Raw genomic sequence first — 20,491 nt, forward strand, 5'->3', positions numbered from 1 at the left:
ATTAACATAATTTAAAATTCTAAAATACATTTTTTAGTTTTTTCCTCTTTGTATATTGCACTGTAATTTGGGTGTTCAAAGTTGACAATGTTGTGTACTAGTGATTGGTACAGAAAGACCCAGCAAACAACTTGTAGTGTTTTGTAGCCAGATCATGCTGTGAACTACTGGCCTTAGTATTCTGACCTTTGACATGAAGATAGTAATAGGATTGAACATCAAGAATTTGGTTGATTCCTACAGAAATAAGGAAGAGAAATCCCTACCCTTGACAAGTTTATGCTTTTCTTATTCATACGTTTCAGCTCTCACATTGTCACACCCAGGGCTAAATAGAAATAGGATGTCATAGTCTGACTCTCCATTTGTTTTATCTAAACTCTTAAGTTTTGTGTAAAATGGACATGCTATTGTTAATTGGGCTGTTCTTTTAAAACTGCTTTTTTAAAAGAACTTTTTCTTGAAGTAGTTCTCAGTTCTTATTGAGTCTAGATGGAAAGATCTTCATTATAAACAGAAAATAATTGATGGTAAGTGTATGCAACTGAGCTTCCACTCCTTGTCTGTTTTTTATTTTACTATTTGAGCCATTTTTTTCTTTTCCAAACAAAATTCTGAATGTTATAATATGGACTTCTCTTTTTCTTGCCAGTGTGCAAACCTCCAGGGAGTCAAGATGCTCTGTTCTAATGCAGAAGGAGCATCCCTGAAACTGTGTAATTTTGAAGATCCTTCTGGTCTTAAAGCCAATTTAGAAGGTGAGCTTCTACCTATAAGTACGTTTTCTGATGTGAAAATATACCATGAAGTAAAAGGCCCAGTAATAATAAATAATAAATAAATAAATAATAATAAATCCCAAAATAATTGTTTTGGGAAAGTCATGATCACTGTAGGGGGATATAGATTTCTTCTGTCCTCATACTGGGAAAATTAGTAATGAGTAAATTTGTCTTGATCTCAGTCATGTGCTAGGCAAGAAGGCAGGGGAAATCCAGCCTCTAATATTGAATAAGGCTAAGGCTTTAGTTGGAGAATTACATATCAACATCTCAAACTTTGAAACTAAACAGCATACTCTTAATCTGACTAAAATGAATTTCAGTTTGCATAAAGCCAGGCAGTTTTTATCATTGTTAGATTTACTGTTATATTTATGAATTCCGATTGCTCTGTTGTGTCAGTGAACTGGTCACTTCATTTATGTGTATGTTTAGAATACAGGATACTTACCTTCCTTATCATAAACTTTCAGGGGTTATTATAAAAGTGCTGTTTATCTTAAGACCGAATTAAATTCCTCCCTCAAAATATAGCCTAAAACACTCTTAATTCAGAGTATAAGCAAGCAGTTTTTTAACAATGAACTCTTTCTATGTAGAAGTTGGTTGAGAGACTGAGATTTATGGTTCACAGAGTTCTTTCCAAAAGTTAAAGGAGCCTGTCATCAGTCACCTCCATTAAGTCATCTTGTGGTTTTTTGAAGGTAGATGACTATAAATATCTTTAAGTTCACCTACTCCCCCTGTATGTTAACTTTAGGTGCTAATCTGAAAGGTGTGGACATGGAAGGAAGTCAAATGACAGGAATTAACCTGAGAGTTGCCACCTTAAAAAATGCAAAGTTGAAGAACTGTAACCTCAGAGGAGCAACTCTGGCAGGAACTGATTTAGAGGTGAGTCACTAATTGCTAAAGAGTTTTTGTTGATCTACAGTTACTGAGCATCTCATGCAAAATTTATTGAAATTATAAACAAAGTAGTTGGCTGGTACAAACTGCCAAGTGGCCTGCCAGCACAGCTGGAGGGATGTTTTCTTATCGATTGCTTCTTTAAACAAATTGGAATCCCAGAGCAGGATTCTGTTACACAAGTCAGAGATGCCAGTTTCAGATTTGAAGATTCATCTGACATTCACTCGAAGTTGATTTCTCCTCTTTTCTTTGGGTCTCCTTCAAGTAGCTCAGTTTGATGGGTGCTTTATAAATCTGATTTATTGTGTTTTTTGTAAGTTTTAATTCCAAACAATTAAATGGGGCCAGTTTTTTTTTTTTTAAACTACTTGAGAGATTTAAAAGATATACAGGTTTGAAACCAGGTTCTGAGAAAGCCTGTTCTAAGTGGGAATCATGTTCTTTTTGAATCTCAACTTCAGATTTTAATTTTGTCTGTGCATCTCCTTCATCAGAATTCTATATGTTGTCTTAATTTGCAGTGTAGCTAGCATAGTCATGTGCTATTGATAGATCTCTCAGTGCTGTCCACTAGCATTTTCTGTGAGGCTAGACACGTTCTAAATCTGTTTTGTAGGGGATCCCTGATGGCTCAGCAGTTTAGCGCCTGCCTTTGGCCCAGGGCGTGATCCTGGAGTCCCAGGATTGAGTTCCGCGTCAGACTCCCAGCATGGAGCCTGCTTCTCCCTCTGCCTGTCTCTGCCTCTCTCTCTCTCTCTGTCCGTCATGAATAAATAAATAAAATCTTTTTTTAAAAAAGTCTGTTTTGTATAGTAGTAATCAGCACTATGGCTGTTGAATACTTGAAATATGGCCAGTGCAACTGAGAAATGGATTTTTAAAGTTTTATTTAAATTCATCTAAAATTAAGTAGCCAAATGTGGCTCTTAGAATCATATTGAACAGTATAGCCCTATCCAAGAAACTCTGGCCTAGGTTGGATTGGAGAGAATAGTAGGTCTAGGTTAATTTTAGGCCTGTTACAGATTTTTTTTTTTAATGTTTTGCCTGTTCTCTTGATAGGTCTTAGCAACAGAGTGGCAGGCCCCATTAAACTTAAAAGCAAAAAGAACCAGCCTAAGGCCAAAAGTATAAACCCATTATAAGCACAGTTATTTAATTTTGGTACTGTCACCAAAGATGATTCAACCCCCGCCCTTGGTTTTAGTTACCATGTAGCCAATGTGGATAAACACCAAAAGTCTTCCTGGTTGCAACTGATTGCAAAGACTAATCAGGTTCCCTGTTGAAGTACAGCTGGTAACATTCTGTCCTAAAAGGTTATGTGTATTCGCCTACCATCCCCAGGGACTATCCAAAATCGATCTCATCTGCCACTCTGTCTGTGGTCCTGAGAAATTTAAAAGCAGCTTCGAATTGTGGTGGTAGTAACTGTTTGTTGTATACATTTGCTAAAACTCGTTGAATTGTGCATGTAATTTGGGCGTTAAAAAAAAAAAAGGCAGTTCCCTGCTTTAGAAATATTCGAGTTGAGGAATGGCAAAATCTATTTCATAATTTAATTTAGGAAGTAAAATCTCTTTCATTCAGATTTTTTTAATAGTGTTTCCCAGCCTTGTTCATGTCTTTTGTTATTGTTCATGAAATACAATAAATTTGCATAGATAATATTTACTACATTGGAGTCCATTCTGGATTTTAAATGACTGATTTTAAAATGTATGAATGGGAGACACACACTTCCTCTTGAACCTTTGTCTATATTTGTGTCTATATACAGTCAGCCTGAGCATCACCTAGAGAAAGCAAATCCAGTAGAAGAAAATCTGACTTTTTTCCCAAAACAGAAGTTTTCCAGAAATAACTGGTTTTCATGATAACGTGAGTTTCGTGTGCCCCAGGAATCATTTTGAGAGGGAACAGAAAAAGGCCCTAAACCTCCATCTTATTTTCATGAATATTGTTTTTGTCTGCAGAATTGTGATCTGTCTGGGTGTGATCTTCAAGAAGCCAACCTGAGAGGTTCCAACGTGAAGGGAGCTATATTTGAAGAGATGCTAACACCACTACATATGTCACAAAGTGTCAGATGAGAATTTCAGGGCTAGAGGAAGAAGCCCAAGATGCAAAATGTTTTCCTTATCACTTTTTTTCTCCACCCACTCAGTTGTCTAGAAGAAATAACACTGTAAGGGAAAAAAAACAAAACAAAACATTTAGAGGATTATGCTTGTTCTCAGCGGTGCATAAAGGAAAAAAGTAACTTTTTTCCACATTCTGATTTTAACAGAGAAGCACTCATGTAATAGATGTAGGGAAGCTAGATTAGCTTGCTGCCTTTTGAGTGGAGGTAGGGGGATTTGCCTGGCTTTATGACCGGGAATAGGATCTATTATATTTGCTTTTATATAGGCATGATATGGAAATACCATCTTGGTTTGAAATGTATTTTGAGGATTTTAATTTATGAAAAGCACAACATATGCAATTATATTTATTGAATCTCTAGATGCAGTATGGATATTTAAATTGTTAAACTTTATGAAAATATTGACAAGTTCAGGTTTATTAATAGCTTTAGTGATGCGCTCCCCTACTTTAAATACCTGTCACGCCGTGTTAATATGGTGAGATCAGACTCCCCAAGGCTCTCTTTTCAGGTTCATTTTTATAATGTTTATTTTTTAGAACAAAGCAGTAGCTAAATTAAATCCTCAGTTCTTACTGATTGGGACAGAGTGAAAGGAAAGACCTCATTGTCAGCTCAAGTTAAGGTGGAACTCTTCAGATGGACAAAGAATATACCTGTTGCTACTGCTTTTAAATGAGCATCCTTAGAATTTCATTGTAAGCAAGTTCCACTCAACGCCAGACCAAGCAATTTTATCACTTTACACTACTAGCCTTGTTTCCTCCTGTACAGTCAAAACACGCATAGGAAGATATGTCAAGACCAAAAAACGTAGGTGCATTATTAATGTTAATTTAATTCAAATGCCAGATAGCTTAAACTTAGAAATAGGTATTAATAAATCCCAGTCCACTGCAATCCAGGCTATAAAATGCAAATGAATCTGGCAGTCATCTTCTGGACATGAACATAACTGCAGCTAAAACCCTACAATGGGGAATGAGGGGATTTTAAACTGACAGTTTATAGCCACCAAAAAACTTAAATAAGAATAAAGGCATTTGGTTGGTTCAAGATGTAATACCAATCAGTCAGCACCTGTGGATCTTTGACTTCTATTTTCTGGTTTTGTTTAAATGAATTCTAGCCTGATTTTCTTGAGTCCTGATCTCTATGGTAGCAGAGATAGGGCCTGTATTTCCTTACCAGTGACCCATGTCCTTATGTCTACCCCAAGAGCAGGGATGTAAGCTGTGTCCAAATAGGTTCTGAATTCTACAGACTCATCAAATTGAAGCAATGAATCATTAAGAACTACTTTGTCTCCTTTGGGAGAATGACATGTCTTCAATATTTACGTAGCTTATTCTTCTATATATACATATGCAAAGCTTTCCTGAACAGTAAAGGGTACAATATGCATAGTGGGCGATCGGACCTTTACAGGTGAGGGAAAGCATCTTCAGAAATGAATTATTTTCTTTGCTTTATTATTTTTACCAAGACAGAGAAGTATTGTATTGAGAGATATCTATTTTCATAATCAAATGTGCCTAAATTATATTTAAATCATTTCACTCTGTACTATATTTTCAATAATTATAGAATGTGTTTTCATCCACTTAAGGGTACCTCCGTAGACATAACCTAAAACTGCAGAAGAATCTGAAAGATCTAAACATGGTATGCTTAGACACTGCAGATTTTGGATCTAATGTATACTGCATTAATAAATGATGTGAAATGTTGAAAAGGAGTTTCTTGTCATACTTTTGAAAATCAGCACTTTACTGTATTTTGCTTACATTTCTTCAACATATGTTCATGACCAGCCCCAAGAGTCTGGGTGGAAAAGAAAATGCAACATAACAGTGTAATGGATTCGTCTCTGAAAGTGCCATTAAAGTAACCTTGCTTCTGAAAGCATGATTATTTTGTGACCCTCTTTTTAAAATCTACCATGTTAACAGCACAAAGAAATTTCATTAATTCTGAGAAAACAAGACTGCCTTCCAATAATTCATTTAATTTGTGTTACTCTTTAGCTGATGAACGTTATAGGTTAGCTTTATTAGGTTAGTTAAGTACATTGTCCCCAAAACATTTTCACCTGACACCTAGGAGAGAGTTTTGACAGAGGAGTTTCAAAATAGTAAATACTGTAAATTAAACACAAAGCGATGTGATGGAACATGTGTACACACAGATAAAAATACAGTTGGAGGTGGGGGACTAGGAAAGGGTTTAAAACCTAAATTAGTTTACCTACATGGATAAAATTCAGTACTCGTGTAATTGTTGAGAGCCATACATAGTATTTTGTAATCTAGTTCTTTCAAATACAATTTCAAAAAAATTTTAGTAGGAAATGTTGCAAATTCATTTTCTTATGAAGGTTACTTTCATAAATCAGGACCTGGAATATTTTCTCCAGTTGCTCATTTTATGAATTGGTGATTTATACTGTAAATCTACCCCCATGTCAACTTCAAATCATGTTTAATGAAAAGCCCTAGAATTTCATTAAATTTCCAAGGAGGTGTTATCTTTAAAATTAAAAAGTACACCTCTACAAAGAAAAGTGGTTACATTATTTTCTGTATAAAGCGTCTTATTCAAGGATTAATTCTCTGAAAGCCTTTCACAACCTTTAAATATGTCAGCAGGAGTTCATCACACATTCTTCCTGCTGAGATTTTACATTAGGGCAAAAAAGAGGTTTGCATCCATCACTCATCAAGATTACGAAGTCATTATTGTAGCACTTATAATTTTGAGGTGTTTCTTTTAATGTTGAAAATGAAACCATTTTCCCTCTAAAGCCATACACTTTAAGGTCTGGACATTTCTAAATTAATAAAAAATTATGACAATTATAAAATCCAATTACTTAAACCCAGCTTACTAAATTAAGCTTCATGATAAATGGATCTATCCTTGGAACTATAAAAAGGTTCAAAGTTTGTCACTATCAAAATTCCATTAATTGCATGTTTAGTCTCTTATTTGATACTGTAGAAAATAAATCTCACCTTTGCCCTTGAGATCTATGTGACCTAAGTATACAACACAGATTTGGCATAAAGCATATTGAATGTGTTTATACACCATGTGGCTGTGTTCATCCAAAAATTTCAAAACATGTTTCAAAAATGAAATACCAACTGGTAGAAATAACCTACAAGATATCCACAGATGCTTGTCCAAAGAAAAGTGCTTAAGCTGACTATAAGGGTCAGAAGTCTTAACTCCCATTTCCTTAGTCCTGACCAAAGGCCACATCTGCTTAAGCAACACTGTTAGAGGTGCACCTCTTTCAGCAAATAGGAGGTCAGTTGGACGATTTGAACACTGTTCAAACTAATGCACTCTTGAAAAAGCTTCTCATTACCTTTGTATTATAGTGAGATAACTCTCATGTCAGAATGAAACTTAAATCATTCAGTGTCTAAGGAAATAATAATTTAAATGAAATACATCACTTAATATTTTTAAATTCCCCTCTGTTTGCAATTATACTTGAAGGCTTATCCCCTTCTCCACCCTATCATGAGACTCTGACAACCTCCACAGAAATGGCTGGGTAAAGCAGGGCAGCCTGGCTCTTTATGCTGACATCCTTGAAAATGTAATTGTTCCCAAAAAACACTGGGCAATGACTGATTGGTTTAGATTCTACCAGAGGAGAACTTGCCAATCCTAGCTCTAAAATGAGCAAATATCCAATTATTTTAAACCATTTTGCTACTTAGCTAATGTAACAGCCCTCACAGACAATTGTACAGGAAGGTTTAATTCTGTCAGATAAAACATCTTTGATGCAGAAATAGAGGAAGCATTAAGCCTAATCTGGTGTAAAGGTCTTTTTTATTCATTTGTTCATTCAAACTTACACTTATCCAATGCTGACTAAATGCTAGAGATTTAACAGGTGTTTAAACAAGATAAATAAAGTATCCTAAGGGTTAGCCACTGGGTTGGAACACATATCTCTAAAATTTGGATAACGATAGCAACGATAATAATATCATTATCCAAATTTGGCAGGACTGTTATAATAAGTGAGGTTGGTCTTAGTCACATGCCAGTTAACTACTATTATTTCTCACCTTTGTGTTCTTACTACCTTCCTACTACACAGCGATTTGCATATTTTAACTCAAATAAGTATCTACTTAAATGAGTCAAATTGTCCACCCACCAGGTGGTCTTGGGCTTAGTATATTCTTACTACAGTGTTTCTCCTTAACTTTCTGATGCTAAAGAAGGCTTTCCAGGTAAGTCAAGGAAGGAACCTGGTGGGTAGGAGACTGGGGAATTTTCAGACTCCCATGATCTGCTTTAGGATCCTATACAGGTATAGGTAGGTTTAGTGCCAATAATCACTTATTATGTATAAGTCAGCTCCTCTTACAAATGAAGAATCAAAGAGCTGAGACCAGCTACCAGGCATCCTGACTCAACTTCTTTCTATAAATATTATGTGGCCTCTCGTGAAAGCTTTTATGTGTGCATTTAACATCACTTAAAGTACGACAGCTATTTCCTTGAACTCTGGATACGTCTGTCAGTTTCCTCAAGAGAATCCCACCTAGCCAGATTTTAATCTCTGAATTATGGTCTCAGCTATAAAAGTCTTAGCTGAGGTTTTAATGGCCACAACTGAAGTAAATTTAACAGACACCCAGTGGGTGTTCCAATTACACACACTATTAAGGGCTTTTTGTGAGGATTTTAAAAAAAATGAGTATTAAAACCCTCATAGTCCATGTGCAGTATAATTTACCAGCAGGAAAGATTTCAGTCCCAGAAAAGTTTCATATAAAAGGGAAGCTAAGAAATGACAAATCACAGTACTCCACAAACTCCCAAAAGAAGCTCGGGATTTCTTTTGGCTCTTGGTCCGCAAGCAGGTAAAACGCTTTGTGTTTCTAGCACTTGTCCTAGACCACATGCTTTGTCTGTCTGTAGGGCATTTTACACCCACAGGGCTAAATCCAGGTGTGACAGTATCTAAAGAAACCTTGACCCTTCTGGTCCTTGTCACCCCAGGCCACAGAAATCCAGCGTGTGGGGAATAATTACAACAGCTCATCGACCAGTATTTGATTTTGTCTTTAGCCTCTTTCCTGTCTGATGAAAATTAACTTGAAGACTTTGTGAGCGTTCCTCCCGTCATGAGCTAATTCCAGCCTGCCTTGGCCACGGAGGCATCTGGTCTGGGGCTTAGCGCTTTGAGAGGTGTTGAGTTCTCTCTCACGCTCACAGATGGTCCGGCCAACACTTATGCGTGGAAGACACTCAGCAAAATGTAATTAGTGCCACGGTGTATGCATTTAATGTCATACAACTTTATATTAGCCAGAGATTCCTAGCAGGAGCCACCTTTCCAAGCAGATGGCCCAATTCTCCATATCTCAGGAACTGATACAGTTGAAAACTAACTCATTGCGGGGTGGGTGGGGGAATGTTGAGGCAAAAAGGTGAACTTGATAAGGGAAGGAATCCTGGGGTTTGGATAGCCAAATAAGTACTAAAAATAAAAATAGACTAGCTTAGTACTAAAATATACTGAGCATGGAAGTTCCAAGTACCGCCTTTATCCCCAGTGGCTGAAAAACCTGAAGCAAGCACATAGGGATGTGTGTCTCAGCGTCTGGGATGGAAGCAGACAATCGCTACTTCTGCTTTCTGCACCGTTAGCATATAAACATGAGGCTTCTCACCAAAAGGTCTTTCTTGCTCAACCCAGTCTGGGTCCATTCTGGCTGTTGCATTGCTGTTCCTTAGCATGGAGCCAATTCCAAAACTTGTAGCTGGACTTCTCCTGTTGACCTTCTGTGTGGTGAGCTGCTCCGGCCAACACTGGTCCTATGGACTCCGCCCTGGGGGGAAGAGAAATGCTGAACATTTGATTGATTCATTCCAAGAGGTAAGTCTCTTTCATCTTCAATATAAGACGTGGCTTATGCGGTTCAATTCTGTGTTAACATTCTGTGCGTGTGTGGTGGGGTGGGGGTCACCTGGGTGGCTCAGAGGTTGAGTGTCTGCCTTTAGCTCAGGTAGTGATTCCGGGGTCCTGGGATCGAGTCTTGCATCAGGCTTCCCACAGGGAGCCTGCTTCTCCCTCTGCCTGTGTCTCTGCCTCTCTCTCTGGGTCTCTCATGAATAAATAAATAAAACCTTTTAAAACAAAAACAAATCCATTCTGTGTGTCACCCAATCGTACTACCCTGCTCTGTCTACCCCTGGTATTCTGGAAGAGGTGAGACACTTGCCAAGGCAGGTCCCATTCTTGCTCTCTATTCAGGTAGGGACTAAGGAAACAAACAGCAGGAACAATGCCAAGAGATGCAGCAACATGTGCGAAAGTGGTGTGTCGCACTCTGAGTATCTAGAAATGCCAAAGGAATTCGAAACGACGGGATGGGCCCAAGTTCTCCAGAACTAGATGATTCCTTGAGATTTGGAGAGAAAATCTTAGAACTCCTGCTTTTTTTTTTTGGTCATATTTCATCTTTTATTTTTATTTTATTTTTTTTAGATTTATTTGTTTGTTCATGATAGACAGAGAGGCAGAGACACAGGCAGAGACACAGGCAGAGAGAAGAAGCTCCATTCTGGAAGCCCAACGCGGGACTCGATCCCGGGACTCCAGGATCGAACCCTGGGCCAAAGGCAGGCGCTAAACCGCTGAGCCACCCAGGCGTCCCCCCATATTTCATCTTTTAAAAGTATCTATGGTACTAGGCCAGTGTACATTTTCATAACTTATAAATAAGTATTCTTATCAAGAGTGCAGGCCCTATCATTCCTTTTTACTGAAATGGGTGTTTAAGGAAAGAACTTGAAGGCTGCTACTGGGGAGGGTTAGCAAACTTAAGGACACAAAATATATCCTGAAATATATCCTGGAGTGGATTTCATATAAATTAGATTTCAGTACTAGGAGCAGCACTCACATAGGGTAGTTTTTTAATCTATAAAATGAGACTTCTTGGGGTCATATGAAGATAGCAGGAGAAAGGCCTTAGATGCTAGCTGGCTAACCACCCCCCCCCCAGATGATAGTGGATTAATAAAAATACAGTTGGTACTGTTTCTTAATGGGAAAAAAAACAAGACCTAAAGGATGAGTAACTTGGGACTGAGACACTTAATATGGTGCTGAGAATAGGAAACGAGAGAAACTTAAAATCATTTATCTTTCTTTGAAAAGAAATACCTCTTTTTGGAGAAATAATAAAGATAATTTAGCATGAAATAAAGATGCCCCAGAATCTGAAATCTCCTCTCCACAGATCATATGTGAAGTAAGTCATAATTAACTATGACATCATTAATAAAAACTAATAGAAATCATTCCGATTTGTAACTAGAAACTCCTAGACATTTTGTATACTGTCCGCTCATAAGGTTCGAAGTACTTCATTCTCATCATCTGTAGGGAGAAAATATTCTCTCCTTACCACCACCATCACCTTCAGGAGGCCCCACCCAATTGTACAAATGCCTCAGGGCGGATCTATGTTCTTAAAATCCTCGTCCCACAATTCCCTTGACTTTCCATAGTTCTTGGTGAAAATGGTGGAAAATACCATTCCATTTCTTGATCTCCTTCAGCAAGAATCACGTTCTTTTTCCTCAGATGGCCAAAGAACTTGATCAACCAGCAGAACCTCAGCACCTGGAATGCACCATCCACAAGCCCCGACCTCCCCTCAGGGACCTGAGAGGAGCTCTGGTGAGTCACAGTGGAAATGACAGGGACCTTTAGAGATGGAGAGATGTGACCCCTCAGGTTGTCCACCACCTCTTGGCCTCTGTGAGGCTTACCTTCCTGACTGCCTGAGTTCCTCCTGGGGTAGGGCCTATTTGTCACACCCCCCTTTTCAGTGGGTAGGCAGTACTAATGGTTAGAACCTTTTCCCCCTTAAATTGAAATCTCTCTGTAACCTTTATCTCCGAATCCTGGTCTAGCCTTTAGGATGACTCATACATTTCTGCCCGCTGTTACATGTCAGTTCTTCTCAGGTATTAACTGACCACTGCAACCCACCCTGGACTCTAATCTAGGCTAATCCACCCTTCTCTGCGGGACTCCTTAATTCTTCACTGATGTTCTTGGTTTGGTGTGGTTTTTTCCTTGGAAAAATGTAGAACTCAAAAATGGTGCTCTACTTCATTTTTTTCCCTCCCTTGGAATAAAAAAGAATTCCAAACTAGTAAATTTATAATTCAGAGCCGCATATTTGATTTCCAATTTTCTGATGGGATTATAACAATCTCCAAATCCCCACCCCAAATGGGAGCCTACTAACCTAATGCAGGTTTTTGATAATGAGAAAGCAAGTATACAGAGCACTGAATATAGAGGTTGGAGCTTGAGCTCATCGTTGGGACTTTCAGAGCTCCTGTGGTCCCCTTATTTGCGACAGTTAGGGGCACTATAGTTAGTTACAGCTATGCCCACGAGCAGGGAAAGCCTGAATAAATCATATATAAACAAAAGCTATAGCTTTCACCTTCTCCATTGACCACCACTTCTGCACCCACGGTTCAAAGAAAAAAAAAAACAGACAGAGATCGTTATTGGTTTTCTGCGTCCATTCCTACTTACCATATAATAAAAATCATAGTGAGCAGTGAAAATTCCCCAATGTGACCTTAGAAAGAAAGAGGGGAGACAAAGCAGGGTTAATTACACTGCGATCAGGGGCGCCTGGGTAGCTCAGTCATTGAGCATCCAACTTTTGGGTTTAGCCCAGGTCCTGATTCCAGGGTCCTGGGATCAAGCCCCACATTGGGCTCATGCTCAGCGCAGAGTCTGCTTGTCCCTCCCCCTCTACTCTTCCTCCACCCTCCACCCCGTTCACACTCTCTCTCCCCCTCTAAAATAAATACAATTAAAAAAACAAAAACAAAAACAAACTGAGATCAGACCTTTCTTCACCTCCTTCATAGCCTATCCTTAAACTATTAATGTTATGGTTATTAAACAACTTAGAAACACATGATCTAATATCTCTCTCTAGCACTTTTTCGTGCACAAAAATAAATGGCTCTCTTCTTTCTATATCGGTATTTCAGAAATTAAGATATCAAAAGCATAGTGAAATCCAGCTAGTAAGACCAACCTTGATATATTTTTTGCTCGTGCATTTTTTTAGGAAAGTCTGATTGAAGAGGAAACTGGGCAGAAGAGGATTTAAATCCACTGAACCAGAAGGATTGGCGACACAAGTATAATTCTGACATTGACATTTGTGACTCGTTTAACATCTGTGAATTGTGTGGATTTCAGATATGCTTACGCTAAGTTCACATATTTCATGGTGAAAGTGCTGTGTTGTGAATAAAGTGGCATAAGCATGAAGTCTTTAAGGCAGAACTCTGGTGGGGGAGGGGCACTGTAAGCCCATGAAGGGGAGACGCTGAGTATGGGGCCCAGGAGACAACATAAAGTCGACATTATTGTTGACTAAGGAAATCCCCTGGCTCTCCGCCACCACTCCGTCCTAAGAACAGTCACCTACTGGGCTGGGCCCCAAAATCTGATTCAGCAACAGTTTTCTGGGGGAGATCGTAACTATATTTTTGACTATACACCATCAAAGTGAGGCCACGGCCAAGGTTTCCCCCCACTTGGAAAGCTGTTCCCTTCCTTGACTGCCTCCAATCCCTCTGAAAGTCAACTGGAGGCTGAGAGGCTAGGGAAAGAGGAGGCTCTGCTGGGCTCCTAGTCCAGTGCTCCTGCTGGCCACATGTGGTCTCCATGTGTTCACCACAGCAAGAGGTGTGTGCTGAAGCTTGGGACTCAGGCCTAAAAAAACAGTGTTCATCTCTTTGGGTGATCTCTCTTGAGAAATGCACTGGAGTACAGAGTCTGTTGATGAAATTCAGGTGCTCCTGTGCACCTTGGTCAAATAGCATTGCCACCATTCATTCTCCACAAAGACCAGTGTCAGGCTGTGTGCAGGGACAGATGCATAAATATTGTCATTAACCCTCACAATGACCTTGGAAATTAGTTATCCTTGTCTTCCCTTTAAAATGGGGAGACCCAGGTTTAATGTCTGTCAGGTCTGTCGGGGTACATGGGCAGGGCGGTGAAGGGCAGCTGATGGTATTAGATTCCAAAGCTAGTACGTATTTTGTTAATTGGTTATATTTTGTTAATTGGAGCTTAAACAGGATCCTGAGGCTCATGTATTGGCTTCGTTTACTAGCGACCATTTTTCTGTGGGGTCCCAGACACTATGACACCAGTTCTCAATTAGCCTCCTAACTTCTAATCATTTTGAGACCATTTGAAAAACTAATTTCAGAAAGGTTGCCTGATGTCACAGCGACAAACTGTGCCTGTGTTCACACGGCAACGATCAAGGCCCTTTCGCTGTTTCAGTCAGAGCCTTCCTCCTCCTCTCCTTGCCCCTCCATCTCAAAAGGGCCTGTGTTAAGGAATTAGAACTGGGGTTTTAAACAGTCCATGGGAGAGAACCCCCCCCCTTTTAATACAGATCAGCACAGTGCTAGATTCCCCCAAATATTTCCATTTGAACAATCTCTCAAATAATTTCCTTACTCCCACTTTAATAAAATTAAGCAGAGATGTAGTTCCTAACCTACTTTGCAGAACAAAAGGCAAAACTGCCTATTTTCACTAATATTGATTACAATACATTACAAGGCACGAGAGGCTTCCACCTGCCAATTGCTCAGTAGCAATTTTTTTGTTACTAAAAAGAATACCATTTACAATCTTTACATTAATTAGTTAACATATTTAAAGAACAGGGCAACACATTTTTTTAAAAAGATTTTATTTATTTACTTGAGAGAGAGAGAGAGAGAGAACAGGTATCACCTCTGGAGGGGCAGAGGCAGAGGGAGAAGCAGACTCCCTGCTGAGCAGGAGCCCAATGAGGGGCTTGATCCCAGGACCCTGAGCCAAAGGCAGGGGCTTGACTGAGCCACCCAGACGCCGCTCACAATCACTTATTTTTTACATTCTGTTTGGAGTCTCAGTTTTCCAGAAGCTATGGGCTTCCCTGAATGGGCTACAGAGATGCTCATCCAGCCACCTGATGATGCAGATGTGATAAGCTCGGGATGGCATCCAGTAGTTTGCGACTTACATGAACATGTTGGGTATTTGATTCTCAAATGACCAAAGGCCTAAGGAGGAGAGTGAAAATGACCTCTTTATTAAAATTTTACACATTTTCCTAAATCTGAAGAACTGTCTACCTCATCAACGCAGCTTCAAAAAAAGTTCAGTTGTCATTCAAAATAAACAGTGGGGAAACATACCAAAAGTTCCCTTTAATAAGTTCTCAAATATATAAGGCTTTAAATGACCAAGTGTCAGAAAGAATGGCCTGAGGATAGACCATTTTAGCAAAGGGCTTAGAAGTTGCAGTATCCTGGAGATGACTGGGGAAAAGCCAAAAATCATTGCATGAAATAACAGCACTTTTAAATTTTGACAGTGGACGGTACTCTAAAGTAGTATTTCTATGGAGATTTTAGATCCAAAAAGATTCCTGAGGCTTACTGATTCAGTCTTGGGGGCCCAAACCATTTGCATTTTTAGCATGCCAGGGATTCTTATGTACACAGTGGGGCATTATTGCCCTAAAAAGCAATAGATGGCAAATGTTTAAAAGCACTGGGACATTTTCTTAAAAGAAAAAAAAAATCTTAGGCATAAGCCCAGGACTTTAAACAGTGTGGCTATTCTAACTGAAGTGTGGCTGTCCCCTCCTCTCCCCAACGTGACACATCACCAGCAGGGAGTTTAAGAAATGAACATCCATTTTGAACACCAATCTTCTCAAGTTGTTATTTCCTCTAAGGTAGTGATTTGCAGCCTTGGCTTAACATTGGAATGACATTGGGGAGATTCAGAAGGAATATGGTGCCTGGGTCAAGCTCCCCTCTCTTGGAAATTGATTTAATGGGTCTGGTGTGTGGCCTCTTCCCAGGTAATAATTAATGCTCAACGTAGCTTGAGAATCAGTTTCTATCCTTCCCAAATAAGTTACTAGCTACTGCTTTTATTTCCCTTTTCAGTGAATGAATGAAGAAACAACCTATCGTATTAAATCAATTGTTAGAAGCCATCAGCTCCGATGCCAGAGGGATGGATGGAGGGGATAGAGGTGAGGGAAGAACCAAATGGTCTGTAGTTGTTATTGCTTCCAGGCAAAGATGACTCCATGACCCCACAGTAGGAGTCTCAACTAACAGGACCTGTAATGAAAGGAGGCCAGAGGCACTGGATGTGTCGGTGAAGTTCAGGAATGATTTCACTCCACTAACATAAGAGTAATAATAGACTAAACACGATAAACTTCAAAATACATTTCCATTTTTAATTTAAAAAATAAATAACAGCAAATCTGAACAAAATTTTTCTACTTCAATGCACATCTTCCTAAGAGTTCATGTTTGAAACCCAACTAGTTTACAAACTCCAGGCAACAGAGCCCTTGACAAAGTCTAGGTGAACAACTTACAAAATTTGACTAATAGACAAGTTTAGGCAGCATAGGTGGGAGACCAGCTTTGGCTGGATTATAAGAAACAGCCTGAAATCATCATCTTAAAAGAACAACTACCTTTTTCCTTTTTTGTAGGTGAGAACTGGTGGTTCCACACTCAACCCACCCAAAGAGGAACTTATCTTTTCCAACTAATTTTAAAATCCCACCTGGTTAATGGCACGTGGACCTAAAAGCCATTGTACAGAAACTTAAGTTGCCTTCTGATTCTCTTTCTCACTCAGAATCAAAGCAAGCCTAGGCTGAAGGGATTCTAAAAACCACTAGCCTCAGATATGTTTTACCTGAGGATATTGAGGCCCAGAGACTGACTAAAGGTATTGGTCTTGCCAAAAGGTACATGGTCTTTACTGTCCTGTTCTGTGTTGATGGTGGGATTTCCCCCCTTTTTCATTATGCCAAGCAGGGGCAGGAGGGCAGGTACAGCTATGAACGGCCTCCTAAATGCCTTTTGCAGAAGGATGGCATGGACATGAGAGGGATCTTCTGGGGTTCTGGAAGTAGTCTAGGTCTGGATCGGAAAGGTGGTGACATGGTGCATGTTTATGTAAAGCTTCATCCATTTGTAGCCCTAAGATTTGTGCAGTTGAGCATATGTATGTATAGGACTCATCTCAATTTTAAAGGAAGAAATCACCCCATGATCTGGGGGCCAGTAGAGGGGAAGGACTCTCACAGCTTGGAGAAAGTTAACAAAGGTAGGTGGTTATCTCAAATCCCCCCTCATCTCTTAGGGATCTGCAGGGTGACAGCATTTTTCATGGGTCTCCCTGATGGGAGATAATGACTGCGATTCTGGAATCAAGATGTGAATGAGGTGCAAGAGGGGAGGCCCATGGCCCAAGCAGCCTCATTGAGGGTTTCACTTTTCTCTAATCCCACTCTCTTGCCAACACCACAGCACAGTCTCTGCACATCATGCTGTTCCCATTGAACACAATGAACTGCCACATCCCCAGGGTCTCATAAGGTGTCTGGCATTCAGTAAGAGCTTAATTAATGTTGAATGAAACAATTCTTGAAAAAAAAAATCTCAAAGACAAATCACTGGAACAGAGAGAAAATAAGGGATTAGAAAAATTCCATTAACTAATATCCACAAAGGTTGTGACAGTTTGGGAGCTATTTTCAACATCCTTTAATGCTCCAGAGTTCTTATCAGAGAAAATGAAGACCAGTTCTGTCCTCTTTTATTCCCGGCCCCTCATCTCTCCTAGGTGCAAGGTAATCAGAAGGCATTTCTTTGCAGTCTTCCTCTTTGACTTCAGGACAGACTGATTATCTTTTGTCTAACAGGACTCTTTCCAACCAGTGGCTTCCCAACGTTCCCTGTAATCTGTTATCCATGACATTACCTATAATTCTATTCAGGAAGGAGAGACCTAGTATTTGCATTAATGTGGAAGGGGAGACACATGGGAAAAATATATTCTATTAAGAAAGGGAAGAGTATCTGGGCACTGGTGTAGCAGACTTCCCCAGCCCCTGTTCAAAGATCACACCGCAGCCCTCCCTTGCACTGCTCTGAAAGGACATATTTGAAGTCTGGTATTTTTTCTGTGACCAGTTTACATCTTTCTATTTTATGGGCGGCCTGAAAAATAGGGTGAGTGAGGCCTACACACCCCCACACTAGCCAGTCTGAGATGCAACTTCTTAGAAACTGCTCCAGGCCCCACAGAAGCCCTGAATAACCTCCCTGTTCCTTCTCTTTGTTCTTTCCACCAAAATCCTTTCCAGTTCTTTTTTTTCCTTTCCAGTTCTTATTAGCACTTCTCCTTTAGTCATAAATAATTATGTAAGAGATTCCAAAGATGCCATCTTTTTCAAAGGGACTGTATGTGCTCAGCTAACTTGCACTCACTTTCCAAATTACTTCAGGGGAAGAAAATTATCAGTAATGCTCAAAGAGAATTCCAGATCTTACTCAGGCTGAGTAGAGGAAAGGAGCATGTCGTACCTACTACTTCAGACAGTCGATCTCATCTGAACCTCACCTGTGGGGCAGGTGTTATTCCCTGTTTCAAAAGGTGAAGAAATGAAGGCTCAGCTGATTTCAAAGAATTAAAGGAGTTTGCCAAGTTAACTGATGACACAGCTGGAATGGTCTGAAACCAGATGGTTTATTTCCAAAATCCAGGTTCTCTCTTTTATCCCCTTGAAGGTTCTCCTGAGTGGAGGTGAAGAACGGCCTTTTCCTCACCACATTTAAATACACACACTAATTGTTTGAGCAATGCTGGCCAAGTCTCAGAGGTTTTTATTTCCCTGACTCTGTGAAGCATTAGTATGTCTCTTCTAAGAGGGGTAGTGTTGAGACAGGCACACAAAGGGGCAGGCAAGCAAATCTGAATTCTTGGCGGTGAAATCTCTTTTTCCTCTCTCTACCTCGAGGCAGGATGTGTGTGGGGGGGCGGGGGGGACTGGACCCAGGTGCCGGAGGGACTCTGGGAAGCTTCCCCACCTGTTGACCTAGGGGATCCACAAAAGGTTTTGGACTTTGCCATAACCATCTAAGTTGTACAGAAATATCTGGGACATTCCCATTGTTGTTGCAAGTAGGGGTGGGTATTCATCATGGAGTTTGTCAGAGTTGTCTTCTCGATCTAAGTGTTATCTGGGGATAAAGCCTCGATCAGCAAGCTGGGTTATTAGTAAGAATCTGTAGGCAGATTTTGCTTAGCTTTGGTTTCCCTGTCTACAAAACGAGGGGGTGGTTTGTATGACCTTTAAGGCCCTTCTAGCTCAAAATGTCTTTAACCTTGTGTGGTCATTTATGTATATGTAATGTTTGATCAGCTAAGCCACCCCATTTCTTCTTGTGAAAGGACTATTGACATTAGTACCATAAACATGTAATCAAATTAATTCCACAATCACGAGGAATAAATAATCAACGGGAGATATTGCACTGTATTCTCCAGGGTAAAATCAGGTGGCAGAGAGGGGCCGCGGAGCCATCCATATGAGATCTGGACGAGAAGTTGTTGAATCCGGGCTTCTAAGTCCCTTCTGTCCAGTGATTTGAGCTCAGAGGAGGTAACAGGGCAAGAAACTGTGCAAAAGAAAGAGCTTCAAGGCAGTCTGTGGCAGGAAGGAGTGACGGGATGCAGCGAGGGCTGAGGGCCGTTAGTCAGGAGTGTGAGGAACCCCTCAGAGGGGGTGGGCAGCTCTCCCTCCCCACATGTAGGGGGTGTGTGTGGGTGGGGTGGGCAGGAGCTCAGACCTCACAATCTGTCCATGTTTTTTCAACAATGATAGCTATTCATACGCGAAAGTAGCCAATCTTCATCACCAAGATGTTCTTTTCCTTAAAGGAGACACAGCAGACATCGGAAGGATAGGATTATTTTGGATACCGAAGTACTTGATGTGGGTCTCTTCCAATGTTATCGGGGACACGGCATGTCCCTTTAAGAAAACATGTCAAGCATAGCTTTTCACAAGCAAAGCAAGGAATTCTTCCAGACTGTATGTAGGTTACTGGGGTTGTTCCTCCAACACTAGGAAGAACATCTCCAGGCTTTTGTAGGCTGCAATGGCTCTGTGCCAGAGGCTGAATTTAATCATGGTGAGGAAGATCTCTCCTTTGAGAAACATACAGGACGTGACCAATTCTGGAATCTTCTTGGACTGGAAGACATGTGATGTGGCCTTAGGCATCCATCAGAGAGAAGCCTTTCAACGAGCAACCAGTTTTGAGCTGGTGAAGCTGACTCCAGCTTTAGGAGAGGTGGTCAGCACGGGGCCCTGGGGAACGAGGACCGTGCCTCCTCTCAGGCATCAGCTGTTCGAGGTGTTCAGAGTTGCAGAGAGAGGGCAAGATCCTTACTGGGATCCAGGCTCAGAAGAAAGGAAGCCAGATTTCCGAGCTTTGGGAGGTGGTGGGGGTGGGGCTTTGGCTTCTCTTCGGATTGGCAGTGGAGGAGCAATCTGAGGGAGCAGACACAACAAAAGTCAAATGAGTCTTTTCTTCTTAATCTGCTTTCTCCTCCACATTTCTGCCACTGCATGTAAGCATCTAACTGATCTGAGTTTATCTACGCCGCCTTGGCAGGGACAGAAGGGGAACAACACTCATTTATCTTCCCCTGTTCTCT

At 40.3% G+C, this 20,491-nt stretch overlaps 3 protein-coding genes across 4 annotated transcripts in view; 2 read left to right on the forward strand and 1 right to left on the reverse strand.

Annotated features, from left to right (window-relative positions):
- Positions 1-5,578, forward strand: part of KCTD9 (potassium channel tetramerization domain containing 9) — a 38,020-nt gene extending 32,442 nt beyond the window's left edge. Inside the window, exons 10-12 of the mRNA XM_072796232.1 lie at positions 653-758; positions 1,543-1,676; positions 3,671-5,578. Coding sequence (XP_072652333.1) covers positions 653-758; positions 1,543-1,676; positions 3,671-3,787 — 357 coding nt within the window. The 3' untranslated portion in view covers positions 3,788-5,578. The remainder of the gene's footprint in view (positions 1-652; positions 759-1,542; positions 1,677-3,670) is intronic.
- A 3,071-nt stretch (positions 5,579-8,649) lies between these two features.
- GNRH1 (gonadotropin releasing hormone 1) lies at positions 8,650-13,201 on the forward strand. Its single transcript, XM_072796233.1, has 4 exons — positions 8,650-8,738; positions 9,616-9,757; positions 11,474-11,569; positions 12,996-13,201. The coding sequence occupies exons 2-4, from the start codon at positions 9,617-9,619 to the stop codon at positions 13,035-13,037; spliced, it is 279 nt and encodes a 92-aa protein (XP_072652334.1). The 5' UTR covers positions 8,650-8,738; position 9,616; the 3' UTR covers positions 13,038-13,201.
- Positions 13,202-18,495: 5,294 nt separating this feature from the next.
- The window catches only part of DOCK5 (dedicator of cytokinesis 5), a 209,217-nt gene continuing 207,221 nt past the window's right edge, over positions 18,496-20,491 (reverse strand). For both annotated transcript variants that reach the window (XM_072796235.1, XM_072796234.1), the window contains exon 52: positions 18,496-20,324. In XM_072796235.1, the coding sequence (XP_072652336.1) occupies positions 20,220-20,324 (105 nt within the window). In that variant the 3' untranslated portion in view covers positions 18,496-20,219. The remainder of the gene's footprint in view (positions 20,325-20,491) is intronic.

The sequence above is a fragment of the Canis lupus genome, chromosome 24 (assembly GCF_048164855.1).
Source record: "Canis lupus baileyi chromosome 24, mCanLup2.hap1, whole genome shotgun sequence".
In the NCBI taxonomy this organism is placed as follows: domain Eukaryota; kingdom Metazoa; phylum Chordata; class Mammalia; order Carnivora; family Canidae; genus Canis; species Canis lupus.

Excerpts from the sequence above, each read along its gene's own strand:
- GNRH1 (XM_072796233.1), top strand. The coding sequence starts at position 9,617 with ATGGAGCCAATTCCAAAACTTGTAGCTGGACTTCTCCTGTTGACCTTC. Across the intron at positions 9,758-11,473 it reads TGATTGATTCATTCCAAGAG|ATGGCCAAAGAACTTGATCA; the intron begins GTAAGTCTCTTT and ends CTTTTTCCTCAG. Across the intron at positions 11,570-12,995 it reads GGGACCTGAGAGGAGCTCTG|GAAAGTCTGATTGAAGAGGA; the intron begins GTGAGTCACAGT and ends GCATTTTTTTAG.